The following is a 13,433-nucleotide window of genomic DNA, read 5'->3' as shown; positions in this document are numbered from 1 at the left end:
GGAACGAGCTGTGAAGACCGGGCTGAAATAATCGAATCCACTTCGCTTGGCACACAAAAATTGACTCTAAAATTAACGGTTTGGTGGTCCAGGGGTTAGAGAGAGAGAGACTTGGGTGCAAATCCAGGCTCAGACGTATGTGTGTGTGTGACCTTAAGCTTTGAATAAAGGCGTCTGCTTAATGAAATAAGAAGAAAAGCGTTTACCCTATCCAATACTCGAAGCGCAACCAGGACCAGAGGACATAATGTGGAAAGACAGGGACAGAGACCCTTCTTCACACAGAGTGGCGAGGGGGTGGAAGGGGTCACCTAGTCGTGATGATATCGAAGCAGTGGACTGACGCTCACTAGACCGGACAGCGTTATTTCCCTATAATATTTTTGAACATTAATTAGCGGTTTTAGATCATTAGACTGCCTCAACACGTACAGGACCTTGCACATTAACTGCGCGGTTAACATTTTAAAACTAAATGCTGTTCATTGTGTTCGTGTCTCTATAACCAAATGCAAATTAAGCAGGTGCACTGCAGCAGACACCTGCGTGCATCGCCATAGCAGGCAAACTGCAAATCTGCGATCCATTAGGCACGGCTGCTCGACTCGTCGAGGGCTGCGCGTTTGCTTTGGGTTACGGGAGTGGAGAACACAGCACGCCGCAATAATTCTGGACCGGGTTCGTGTCGTTCCGCCCCAGTGTAAAACATTAACTGTGCGGGGCCGTTTCCTGGTACCGCCTGACGGTTCAGTTCTAGATTCGGGATCCGGAGACCGCTAATCATCCCTGCTTGATAATGGCGGGAGAGACGGCGAGGAGGATTCAGATTCTGGAGTAGGTTTTGTTGTTATATATAAAAAAAAAAGCAATACATTAATTATGCAAACACGCGTGACTAATGCCAACTTTTTCCAGTATATTTTATATGCAACATGTATGTATTTAAACAAACTGCGACATTTGGTACGCTAAAGGCGGTTCTCTCCCCTGTTTTTATAGGGTTAGTTTACCATGGTTTGTTTTTAATATGCTTTACCAGACCTCTCTGTGCTTTACAATGCTTCACCAGACCTCTCTGTGCTTTACAATGCTTCCCTATGCTTTACCAGACCTCTCTGTGCTTTACAATGCTTCCCTATGCTTTACCAGACCTCTCTGTGCTTTACAATGCTTCCCTATGCTTTACCAGACCTCTCTGTGCTTTACAATGCTTCCCTATGCTTTACCAGACCTCTCTGTGCTTTACAATGCTTCCCTATGCTTTACCAGACCTCTCTGTGCTTTACAATGCTTCCCTGTGCTTTACCAGACCTCTCTGTGCTTTACAATGCTTCCCTGTGCTTTACCAGATCTCTCTGTGCTTTACAATGCTTCCCTATGCTTTACCACACCTCTCTGTGCTTTACAATGCTTCCCTATGCTTTACCAGACCTCTCTGTGCTTTACAATGCTTCCCTGTGCTTTACCAGACCTCTCTGTGCTTTACAATGCTTCCCTGTGCTTTACCAGACCTCTCTGTGCTTTACAATGTTTCCCTATGCTTTACCAGGCCTCTCTGTGCTTTACAATGCTTCCCTATGCTTTACCAGACCTCTCTGTGCTTTACAATGTTTCCCTATGCTTGTTGTGCTTTTACTATGGGACACTTTGATAAGGCCCCCGTCTCTCTGTGTAGGTACCCTGGCTCGCTGGGTGAGCCCTCGGCTCTTGGCGTGGCTCTGGATGCGGGTGCAAGGAGTGTGGAGTTTACTGGTCTATGCAGTTGGTTGGTTTCACAGCTGAAGAGTGTGTGTCCCTCCATTGAGGAGAGCATCAACCCAACACAGGGTGAGAGCTCGCCCTGACTACAGGTGCTACTAATAATAACAGTAACAATATTATCATCACAGTGAACACAGCGTCATTGAATCTGTGACGTTGCTTTTACTGTTTCTATTGAAGACCCCGAGAGAGACTTCTAGTGGAAACGTCTGCCGTTGAATTTCTGAAGTTTCTTTCAGTGTTTCTAACCTCTTGACCTTTGGTTGTCCTGCAATCACAGCTGAATGATAAAACAGTCTGAGCGCTGACCTGTCGACCCTTTGACCCCTGCCCTCTGGTGTCCTGCACAGGTCCAGAGGAGGCGGACAGCTTTCAGCTGGAGGTGAGCGGCTTGGTCAGTGAGCTGCACTGCCCCTACACAGCCCTGACCACTGGAGAAGTGACCACACGACTGACCAGCAGGGACAACTGTCACATGCTGCTGGGTGAGTCCCTGCCACTCAGCACAAGGGCTGTCTGTCTTCTATTGCGTCAAGAGATGTCAGTGTGTGTCTATACCTGTCTTATTGAACTTAGTACATTTTCTATAGAAGGCACTGAGAAAGACTTCTAGTGGAAACGTTTGCCATTGAGTTTATGAAGTTTCTTTCAGTATCTATTGAAGACATTGAGAAAACCATTCAAACCAGTGAAACTCCCGTCCGGTCCTTGCAGAGTTCCTAATATCAGAGCTGCAGGCGGCACGCATCCTCAAGGCAAGAGAGCCTCCCCCAGTGGAGACAGACAGAGTCGGAGAGGAGTTCAGGGGAGAGATGCAGCTCCTCTGTCAAGCCCTGGAGATCAAACCTGAGTCCCTCCACAACCCAGCCCTGCTCACTGAGGTTCAGAACACGGTGAGCCACTAGCTGCGTTTCTCAGTCCTGTGTCTACAGAGTCATTTCTTCAGCAAGTTGCCTGTATATTGTGATGGGAAGATTTGAATCAATGGGCTGATGCTGCTGCATTCTGTCCAGTGTATTCAGATATTTTATTATCCAGTGTACATTTCATTATGCATATTGTAACTTAACATATTGTCAAATAAAACAATTTACTGGCCAGAATTTATCATCTTATCAGAATTCCTTGTGTGTCTGTATGTGGGTGTATATTTGTCTCTGTGTTGTGTGTGTGTGTGTGTGTCTCTGTGTTGTGCGTTGATGTGTGTGTGTCTGTGTTTTCTCTGCAGGTGTCCCTGCGTCTCCACGCTCTCCCAGACAGTGGGGTGATGAACCCTCTTCAGAAGAGGCAGCTGGACCCTGAGCTCTGGGTATGAGATCACAGTCCAGGGATTCACTAGGGGGTGCTCACAGATACAATTTGCATTGATACGGGAACTTTTAGCTCGACTTGTCGAGTAACGCGCAGTATGAGTGCAGTATCAGTGCAGTAAATTTGCAGTAAGTGTGCAGTATCTGTCCGCAGGGTCGGCTGGCTGCAGTGAGCCAGGCTCTCCGGGTGGAGTACGAGTGCCGCATGCGCATGCTGATCAAACGCTTCCAGGTCACCGTGCAGTCCTTCCACTGGGGAGAGCGGGGCGAGGTGAGAGAATACACCCTACACACTGCACCCTGCACCCTATAAGCTATACACTGCATCCTGCACCCTATACACTGTATACTGCATCCTGTACACTGCACCCTACACCCTACACACTATACACTGCACACTGCACCCTATAAACTATACACTGTACACTGCACCCTATACACTATACACTGCACACTGCACCCTTTACACTGTACACTGCACCCTACACACTGTACACTATACACTATACACTATACACTGCACCCTGCACACTGCACTTTACACACTGCACCCTGCACATTATACACTACACACTCTGCACTGCACCCTGTACACTACACAGTGTACCCTGCACTCTGCACTGCACCCTGTACACTACACAGTGTACCCTGCACTCTGCACTGCACCCTGTACACTACACAGTGTACCCTGCACTCTGCACTGCACCCTATACACTCCCCCTCTCTCCTGTCTCTCTCAGGCCAGCAGTTCCTCCATGTCCTCGGTGATCTCCCCTCTCGAAGCCGCTCTCTCGTCCGTCTCTGTGGTGTCTCTGTCCCACCTGCTAGCTGCTCGCGAGGACGTGTCCCGAATCGTGAAGACAAGCAGCGGGATGTCCCGGCTGGGGACAAGCTGCGCTGTCAACAAGGTGGGTCCCCTGCCCCCCCCCCCCCCCCCCCCCCCCCCCCCCCCCCCAAAAAAAAAGAACCCCAAAAAACAAACAATTGCAGTTAACAAAATACAACATTGTCTCTACTGTCAGATGATAAGCCAGCTATTATTATTTTACTTTATATTTTCTGTAATGTAAAATTTTATACACAAAGAATTTCAGCAGGGCTGGAAATCGGACTCCTGTTGCGCAGCAGGTTCACCCATTCCAGGTTTTACTACCAGCTTGATAAGCCACAGGGTGTGCCGGTAACAAGCTCATGTTTTAGTCCTCGTAAAAGAAAAAAAAAACAGGAACAGATCAAACTGCTATGCAGTGGGAGTCTTATTGCTATACCTGGAATCTGATTATAACTCTCCCACTCCTCCCAGGTTCTGATGGGCAGTGTTCCTGATCGGGGGGGCCGACCCGGGGAGATCGAACCCCCCATGCCATCCTGGGAGGGGCGCAGGGAGGGGGGGCACCAGGGACATCACCACCAGAGGCGATGGGGAAGGAAAAGGAAAGCCAAATAGAGTCGCAATACCTGTCATGACCACTGGGTGGCACAGGTCCACGAGCACACGGTCAAGCCAGATCATTATGGATATATATTATATATATATAATATATATATATAAATATATATATATATATATATATATATATATATATATAATTAAAAAAAAATAAATAGTTAAGGGAGCGTTTGATCACCAAAGATAAAGAATATTTAATTTCAGGTATTTGAGTTTGCCTTCCTTACTGTTAAATGGAATCGTTTTCATTAGAGTTTCTTTCAGAAAAAGTTTGTAACTTTTTAGTAGGATGAATATTAGGGCTGTAGCGAATCGCTGTGTCTTGAAGGAATCGTGATATTGTCATACCTGTGATACGAGACCACAGCACGGCTGCTCGCTGTCGCTAAAGAACTACAGCTCCCATCATCCCTCACCATTGCCAGCAGGTAGGGAGGCATGCTGGGAAATGTAGTTCTAGTTAGGCGCATATTGTTTCATAGAGATAGCCTCCTTCAGGACAGTCGGCTGTATCGCGACCTGCACTTAGATATTGTGACACTAGTGTGTCGCTACACCCTTAATAATAATAATAATAATAATAATAATAATAATGATGTTTGTGTCAGATTTAAGTGACGCTGCATTAAGAGTATACTGTATTGTGATTGTTATCATTATTATATATGACTGATTCATTTTCCTTCTTTTGTTTCATTAAAAGTGTTGTTCTAAGAGGAGCAGTAAACGAGTAGAATGTGCTTTTATTGGAATATATTTGTGGAGTGGTTGCTGGGCTCTCGAGTTTATAGGTGTGTTTGTTTTCAAACTGCAGATTCATGTAGTACAGGGTTGAGGAACTCAAGCTGCTCATATGAATGTTTGCTTCTATAAATGCATGTTTTATAATTTTGTCTTTCCCATGGTGATGTAGTCACTTTTCATTTTAGTATATGTTTTATGGTTGCCAGATGTATGTGTAAGGTATACCAGACCCCTCTGTGCTTTACAATGCTTCCCTATGCTTTACCAGACCTCTCTGTGCTTTACAATGCTTCCCTATGCTTTACCAGACCTCTCTGTGCTTTACAATGCTTCCCTATGCTTTACCAGACCTCTCTGTGCTTTACAATGCTTCCCTATGCTTTACCAGACCTCTCTGTGCTTTACAATGCTTCCCTATGCTTTACCAGACCTCTCTGTGCTTTACAATGCTTCCCTGTGCTTTACCAGACCTCTCTGTGCTTTACAATGCTTCCCTATGCTTTACCAGACCTCTCTGTGCTTTACAATGCTTCCCTATGCTTTACCAGACCTCTCTGTGCTTTACAATGCTTCCCTGTGCTTTACCAGACCTCTCTGTGCTTTACAATGCTTCCCTATGCTTTACCAGACCTCTCTGTGCTTTACAATGCTTCCCTATGCTTTACCAGACCTCTCTGTGCTTTACAATGCTTCCCTATGCTTTACCAGACCTCTCTGTGCTTTACAATGCTTCCCTGTGCTTTACCAGACCTCTCTGTGCTTTACAATGCTTCCCTGTGCTTTACCAGACCTCTCTGTGCTTTACAATGCTTCCCTGTGCTTTACCAGACCTCTCTGTGCTTTACAATGCTTCCCTGTGCTTTACCAGACCTCTCTGTGCTTTACAATGCTTCCCTATGCTTTACCAGACCTCTCTGTGCTTTACAATGCTTCCCTACCTGCTTTACCAGCTTTACCTCTCTGTGCTTTACAATGCTTCCCTATGCTTTACCAGACCTCTCTGTGCTTTACAATGCTTCCCTGTGCTTTACCAGACCTCTCTGTGCTTTACAATGCTTCCCTATGCTTTACCAGACCTCTCTGTGCTTTACAATGCTTCCCTATGCTTTACCAGACCTCTCTGTGCTTTACAATGCTTCCCTGTGCTTTACCAGACCTCTCTGTGCTTTAAAATGCTTCCCTATGCTTTACCAGACCTCTCTGTGCTTTACAATGCTTCCGTATGCTTTACCAGACCTCTCTGTGCTTTACAATGCTTCCCTGTGCTTTACCAGACCTCTCTGTGCTTCACAATGCTTCCCTATGCTTTACCAGACCTCTCTGTGCTTTACAATGCTTCCCTATGCTTTACCAGACCTCTCTGTGCTTTACAATGCTTCCCTATGCTTTTGTCATGGCTGAAACAAAATCACTTCAGTACTTTAAAATTGAAATATATCTTTAAATACAATATGTTTAATGTTTACCCCCCACCCCCCACCCCACCCCGGTCCAAGCAAGTGTAGTCGTTCAACACAATTGTCCAAAAAAAATATATATATATATATAATATGAATTCAATTTACAAATAAATCTGTACAAACATAAGAAATATATTCCGATATCAAGTGTCCCGGAGATATATTCGAACCAGCAGCATCGGAGTCTTTATCCTTGAGTGAGGGATGCAGTTCAATACAGATGACTGTGCAGAACTACATTCAGAGTCTGCCCTCCGGCGTGCCTGAAAGACCCCGCGTTCCAAATCAGCAGGCAGAGATAGGGGGCTTGCAAGTGTGTGTCTTAATTGTGTTTTCCTGTGAAACAATTAAAATACAATGTCTGATGAGGAAAGATTTTGAGGAATTTTTTGATTTTTAAATAAAAGTTCCATCAGCTGTAAGCTTTTTCTAATGCTACATTTAAAACAAACACAAACATTGTAAACACTGTTTCTTTTCTTCTGAATGCACGACTCAAAATAAATTAATTCAGTGGACGGAACGTGTTTGTCTGTCTGCCTCTCCCTCTCCCTCCATACTCTCCACGCCCCTCTCACTCTATCACTCTCTCCACTCCTCACTCCACAGTCCCCCCTCTCATTCTCCACAGACTCACCTCTCTCCTCTATCCCTCTCTCCACTCTTCACTCCACACTCCCCTCTCTAGACACACTCCCCATCTCTCTTTCTCCACTCTCCTCTCTCACTCTCCCCTCCCCCTCTCTCCACACACTCCCCTCTCTCACTCCTTTCTCCCTCACCACTCCCCCTCTCTTCCTCTCCCCTCTCCTTCCTCTCTCTCCACACCTCCCCCCCCCCCCCCCTCTCTCTCTCTCTCAAGTCTTGTCACTGTGCAGGTGCAAGGCCTCCATCTTTCCCAGCAGGAGTGAGTCAGACGGCTTTGTATTTAGTGAGGACCCCCGGGCCCTCAGCTCCTCCAGCTCCCTCTGCAGGCAGGAGTGTGTGGCGCAGTGAGCAGTGTTCTCCAGCGTGAGGCGCTCCAACATCTGGACAGCCAGACAGACAAAGTAAAAAATTTACAAACGAGGTTTCTTGGACCTAGTACGAGCTAGTGTGTGTTAAAATTATAATCAACGTTTGCACTATCGCTTTTGTATCACATTTCTGACCTCTGCATTGGATTTCAAACAGGTATTTTTAATAGAATAATTGTTTGCTGCAACCCCTTTGATATTGCCTGTATATAATAACACACAACACAATACATGGTGCCATGCAAGACATAAGCGGGTTTTTAGTCCACTGTCTCCTCTCTCGCTCCTCTCCCTCTACCTTCTCTGCTGCCTGTAATCTGTCCAGCAGGACTGCCAAGTCTAGCTGTGTGTCCTCACTCCCTCCTGCCCCCCTCCACACCCCCGGCTCTGTCTGAGTGGATCGGTCCGACTGCACTGGGGCCCTGAGAGTTGGGGCCCCACCGCCGGGCAGAGTGGTACGATCTGAAGCCTCGCTGTGAGGGAACACAAAGGTGTCTTCTTCGGAGCCTGAGTTGAAAAAAACAAAACAAGAACAGCTAGGAATGCGCTTTTTTTTTTCGTTTTTTTTTGTGTAATTTCAAAACTTTTTTTTTTTGGTCAAATTTTGTTTTAGAACATAAGTAATCTTCATGCCTCAAGCCTGCCCTGTACTGGAGGGAGCACCCTTTCTTCGTATTGCTCAGTGAGGAGATTTCTGGTAAACAGGCTGTGGTTTTTTTTTTACCTAATATTTGTTGTGACATCTTCCCCAGGCTGGCACAGGAAACCAGCGCTGGGCTAGTTCTTAACAGAAGTGACACCCCCCTGGGTCTCTTTCTCTCTTGAACACAATGTGGGGAACACTCCCCAATGCCTGATAGAAACACAGCTCCACGCACCTCACTGTACCTTCAGCACGCTGATGCAGAAAGACACCGCTCTCCAGAGAGTCAGCGTGTCTCTGTGTGTCTGTATACAGTAGTGTGTGTCTCAGTGACGATGTCTGTGAGTGTCTGTGAGTGTGTGTCTCAGTGACGATGTCTGTGAGTGTCTGTGAGTGTGTGTGTGTGTGTGTGTGTGTGTGTGTGTGTGTGTCTCAGTGACAGCGTGTCTCAGTGACGATGTCTGTGAGTGTGTGTCTCAGTGACAGCGTGTCTCAGTGACGATGTCTGTGAGTGTCTGTGAGTGTGTGTCTCAGTGACGATGTCTGTGAGTGTCTGTGAGTGTGTGTCTCAGTGACAGCGTGTCTCAGTGACGATGTCTGTGAGTGTGTGTCTCAGTGACAGCGTGTCTCAGTGACGATGTCTGTGAGTGTGTGTGTGTGTGTGTCTCAGTGACAGCGTGTCTCAGTGACGATGTCTGTGAGTGTCTGTGAGTGTGTGTCTCAGTGACAGCGTGTCTCAGTGACGATGTCTGTGAGTGTGTGTCTCAGTGACAGCGTGTCTCAGTGACGATGTCTGTGAGTGTGTGTGTGTGTGTGTGTGTCTCAGTGACAGCGTGTCTCAGTGACGATGCCTGTGTGTCTGTGAGTGTGTGTCTCAGTGACAGCGTGTCTCAGTGACGATGTCTGTGAGTGTGTGTCTCAGTGACAGCGTGTCTCAGTGACGATGTCTGTGAGTGTGTGTGTGAGTGTGTCTCAGTGACAGCGTGTCTCAGTGACGATGTCTGTGAGTGTCTGTGAGTGTGTGTCTCAGTGACGATGTCTGTGAGTGTGTGTGTGTGTGTGTGTGTGTGTGTCTCAGTGACAGCGTGTCTCAGTGACGATGTCTGTGAGTGTGTGTCTCAGTGACAGCGTGTCTCAGTGACGATGCCTGTGAGTGTCTGTGAGTGTGTGTCTCAGTGACAGCGTGTCTCAGTGACGATGTCTGTGAGTGTGTGTGTGTGTGTGTGTGTCTCAGTGACAGCGTGTCTCAGTGACGATGTCTGTGAGTGTGTGTGTGTGTGTGTGTGTGTGTGTGTGTGTGTGTGTGTGTCTCAGTGACAGCGTGTGTGTCAGTGACGTGTCTGTGTGTGTGTGTGTGTGTGTGTGTGTGTGTGTGTGTGTGTGTCTCAGTGACAGCGTGTCTCAGTGACGATGTCTGTGAGTGTGTGTGTGTGTGTGTGTCTCAGTGACAGTGTGTCTCAGTGACGATGCCTGTGAGTGTGTGTCTCAGTGACAGCGTGTCTCAGTGATGATGTCTGTGAGTGTGTGTGTGTGTGTGTGTGTGTGTGTGAGTGTGTGTGTGTGTGTGTGTGATCTCAGTGACAGCGTGTCTCAGTGACGATGTCTGTGAGTGTGTGTGTGTGTGAGTGTGTGTGTGTGTCTCAGTGACAGCGTGTCTCAGTGACGATGTCTGTGAGTGTGTGTGTGTGTGTGTGTGTGTCTCAGTGACAACGTGTATTATTATTATCATTATTGTTATTGTTAAGATTTTATTTTTTTATTTTTTTTCATTTTTTTATTATTATTTTTTTTTTCTTTCCAAAGTTTTAAACTGCTGCTGCTTCGAGGCTGTGTGCCTGATCAGGTTCTGACTGGACAGGTCACAAGCTGGATACATTGGCTGTCAGATGCTGAAAACATTTTGCTGCTGCATCCTTGCAATTGGTGCCGTGACGCATTTTTCGATAAAACCTTTGGAAATCTCCTTCTTGGGAACCGGTGAAGCGATTGATCTGACACTTGGCAAATATCATCAGCATCCAAACCCGCATCAAGTTTGCGAAGCAGAAGTTTCTGCGATAAATTTTAATGTTGAAATGGCTGCCACAAATCTTATAAAATGCGTCCTTAACAGCAAGCTGCTGCTATTTGAACACTGTCTGACCAACAAACTCCAAACATGGTAGTTATTGTCCCAGTAACCATGGGATACAAATATGTCAAAAAGGTTACGTTTTATAAAACAAGATGGCCACCAGGTGTATGTTTACATCTGAAATTTCAAACTGCCTCAGTTGACAAACGGTTTACTTGACTAACTCCAAACTTCACCAGCATCATCCTTGACACTGTAGCGATACAACTGACTTTTAAGAAACTCACGTTAAACAAGACGGCTGCCTGACGCATTTTTGAAAAAAAAAAAAACTTTCAAAATCTTCTTGTGTGGAACAGGTGAAGTTGCTGATTCTAAACATTGAGAACTAAACACGCTTAGATGGGTACTGATACTGGGGCTTGGGAGTTCTAGTTATTATTATTATTATTATTATTATTATTATTATTATTATTATTATTATTATTATATAATTTATTAATTTATTTATGTATTTATTAGCAGCAGACTTACAGCTGTATACAAAAAATATCTATCAAGAATTACAGTACAATGAAGAGCAAGATACAAAATACAATGTCTTCAGTCCTAATAAGAGCAAATACAAAACACAGCATGATTTGATATCAGGGCAGTGCAAGAGCAGATAACAGTGCTGATAGTCCCATCAGGGTTAGATAAGTGTGTGTGTGTGTGTTTGTCTCATAAATGTACTTGTAGCAGCTCACAGCACACTGCTGACCACAGAAAGTGCTGCAGAAATCATGTGACTTCCTTTTCACTGATGGGCGATCGCAGAAGAGTGGGAGAAAATGCAAGATATGTGATCGTAACATTCTGCCTCTAGGAAGGGGAGAGCGGGGAAGAGAGAGTGAGTGAGGGGAGGAGGGTGCTTCTCTATACTCACTCCAGGATTGGCTCTTGCTGTTGGTGTCAGACCCAGCTGGGGTTGAAGGGCATGATGGGAAAGAACTGTCGCTCACTGACATCTTCAACCTCTTCTTGCACTCTTGGGATACCAGGTCCTTGCAGTGCCGGTGACAGTTCACCCCGCAGTCTGAAAATACAGACCCCACCAACAGCTCTGAAACCAGCCATAAAACCAGCTCTGAAATCAGCCCCGAAACTAGCTCTGAAACCAGCCATAAAACCAGCTCTGAAACCAGCCATAAAACCAGCTCTGAAACTAGCTTTGAAACCAGCTCTGAAACCTGCCCCGAAATCAACTCTAAAACAACCATGAAACTAGCTTTGAACCCAGGCCTGAAACCACCTCTTAAACCAGCTCTGAAAGCAGCCCTAATACCAGCTCTGAAACCAGCCCCAAAACTAGCTTTGCAACCAGCTCTTAAACCAGCTCTGAAACAGCCCTGAAACTGTCTTTGAAACCAGCCCCGAAACCAGAATGGACAGAATGAATCTAGTTGCTGATTAAAAGTAAATGAATAAATAAGTAAATAACTGTGTTTGGGAATTCAGTTGAACTTTGTGCAGTATGGATGAGAAACACGATAAGAGCTGTCTTGCTGTGTCACAGCTTAGTTTTGCAGTGACTCTCACAGATGTTCGTTTGCTGTCTGCATGCAGTACCGTACTTTGGTGCTCTGGAAACATTGTGACATCGATTCATTTATAGCGCCCTGATATAAATTAAACATGTAGTATAACGACTCCCTCTGAGATTCGAATCCTTTCACAGATTCGAGGGACCCCGGAACCATTTCAATTCCAAAAACATTCCAGATAAGTAGCGGCTGTGTCCGTACCTCTGCAGCGATATCCTTGCTTGATCACACCCCAGAGCTGAAACACAGAGAGGAAACACACATGGATACATCAGCAGCAAAATCTGCCCCCTTGACTTTTTATGGTATTTGCAACCAATCTGAGTGGTTCTGACCCCCCAGGTTCCACACACCTCTATGTTTCTGCCTCCCCCACGCACCCACCCATGCTGTTCCCATGGTTACACTATGCATTTACCCTGGTTCGCTTTACCAGACCTCTCTGTGCTTTACAATGCTTCCCTATGCTTTATCAGACCTCTCTATGCTTTACAATGCTTGCCTATGCTTTGCCAGACCTCTCTGTGCTTTACAATGCTTGCCTATGCTTTGCCATGCTTTCACTTTGCTTTACAATGCTTCCATATGCTTTGCCATGCTTTCACTGTGCTTTTTTACACTTTGCTGTGCTCTTACTGTGGGGAATATTTATTAGGGCTCCCACTATCCTGTCTCCACCACTCCAGTCACTCACAAAGCCGTTGCAGGTGTCGCAGAACGTGGGTTTCTTGTAAGTTGTCTCTTGGAAATTGTGCACAAAGTTCAGGCCCAACTTCGCACAGATGGAGATCCCGCGCATGAAGTAACTTGTGATTTCATCGTGGCTGATCAGACCCACGCTGGAGAGGAGAGGAGAGGAGTAAGAGGCAGGGCAGGGGAGAGAGGGAAAGGGAAGGAGAGGAGTAAGAGGGAAGGAGAGGAGTAAGAGGCAGGGTGGGGTAGAGAGGGAGAGAGAAGGAGAGGAGGGGAGAGGAGTAAGAGGCAGGGTGGGGGAGAGAGGGAGAGAGAAGGAGAGGAGAGGATTTAGAGCCAGCATTGGGGATCTTAGAATTTAAAGTTTGGAGAAGCCACTATTGTGATGTCACACTGCTGCAAAAAAACTTGGTAAGGGGGAGTGGAAAATGCAGAACATAATCCCTCTCCCCTGTCTCCTCTCCCCTCTCTCCTCTCTCCTCTCCCCTCTCCCCTCCCCCTCTCTCCTTTCTCCTTTCTCCTCTCCCCTCTCTCCTCTCCTCTCCCCTCTTTCCTCTCACCGCTCTCGATCCTGTAGGCAGTACGAGAAGGGGAAGCTGGCTGCGATCTTCTCAAAATCCTCCTGGGAGATGTAGCCATCCTGATTGGGGTCGTAGTTCTTTATCACGGACTGCAGGGGGTGACAGATGCGTATTC

General features: G+C 46.3%; 2 protein-coding genes across 5 annotated transcripts in view; one reads left to right on the top strand and one right to left on the bottom strand.

Annotated features, from left to right (window-relative positions):
* The first annotated feature begins 238 nt into the window (after window positions 1-238).
* Window positions 239-4,639, top strand: LOC121304988 (protein FAM98A-like). Its single transcript, XM_041236453.1, has 8 exons — window positions 239-834; window positions 1,676-1,827; window positions 2,112-2,246; window positions 2,476-2,654; window positions 2,990-3,070; window positions 3,226-3,342; window positions 3,812-3,979; window positions 4,375-4,639. The coding sequence occupies exons 1-8, from the start codon at window positions 797-799 to the stop codon at window positions 4,516-4,518; spliced, it is 1,014 nt and encodes a 337-aa protein (XP_041092387.1). The 5' UTR covers window positions 239-796; the 3' UTR covers window positions 4,519-4,639.
* A 2,160-nt stretch (window positions 4,640-6,799) lies between these two features.
* The window catches only part of LOC121305004 (RAS guanyl-releasing protein 1-like), a 20,613-nt gene continuing 13,979 nt past the window's right edge, over window positions 6,800-13,433 (bottom strand). For 2 of the 4 annotated variants that reach the window (XM_041236473.1, XM_041236472.1), the window contains exons 12-17: window positions 13,298-13,407; window positions 12,739-12,883; window positions 12,246-12,282; window positions 11,387-11,536; window positions 8,040-8,248; window positions 7,572-7,753 (exon numbers count right to left, since the gene is read on the bottom strand). In XM_041236473.1, the coding sequence (XP_041092407.1) occupies window positions 7,583-7,753; window positions 8,040-8,248; window positions 11,387-11,536; window positions 12,246-12,282; window positions 12,739-12,883; window positions 13,298-13,407 (822 nt within the window). In that variant the 3' untranslated portion in view covers window positions 7,572-7,582. Of the gene's footprint in view, window positions 7,062-7,571; window positions 7,754-8,039; window positions 8,249-11,386; window positions 11,537-12,245; window positions 12,283-12,738; window positions 12,884-13,297; window positions 13,408-13,433 lie in introns of those variants that run through there. The other 2 variants (XM_041236474.1, XM_041236475.1) reach the window with 2 other exon arrangements.

This window comes from Polyodon spathula, chromosome 40 (genome assembly GCF_017654505.1).
Source record: "Polyodon spathula isolate WHYD16114869_AA chromosome 40, ASM1765450v1, whole genome shotgun sequence".
Taxonomy (NCBI): Eukaryota; Metazoa; Chordata; class Actinopteri; order Acipenseriformes; family Polyodontidae; genus Polyodon; species Polyodon spathula.
This window is presented reverse-complemented; position numbering and strand designations above follow the sequence as displayed.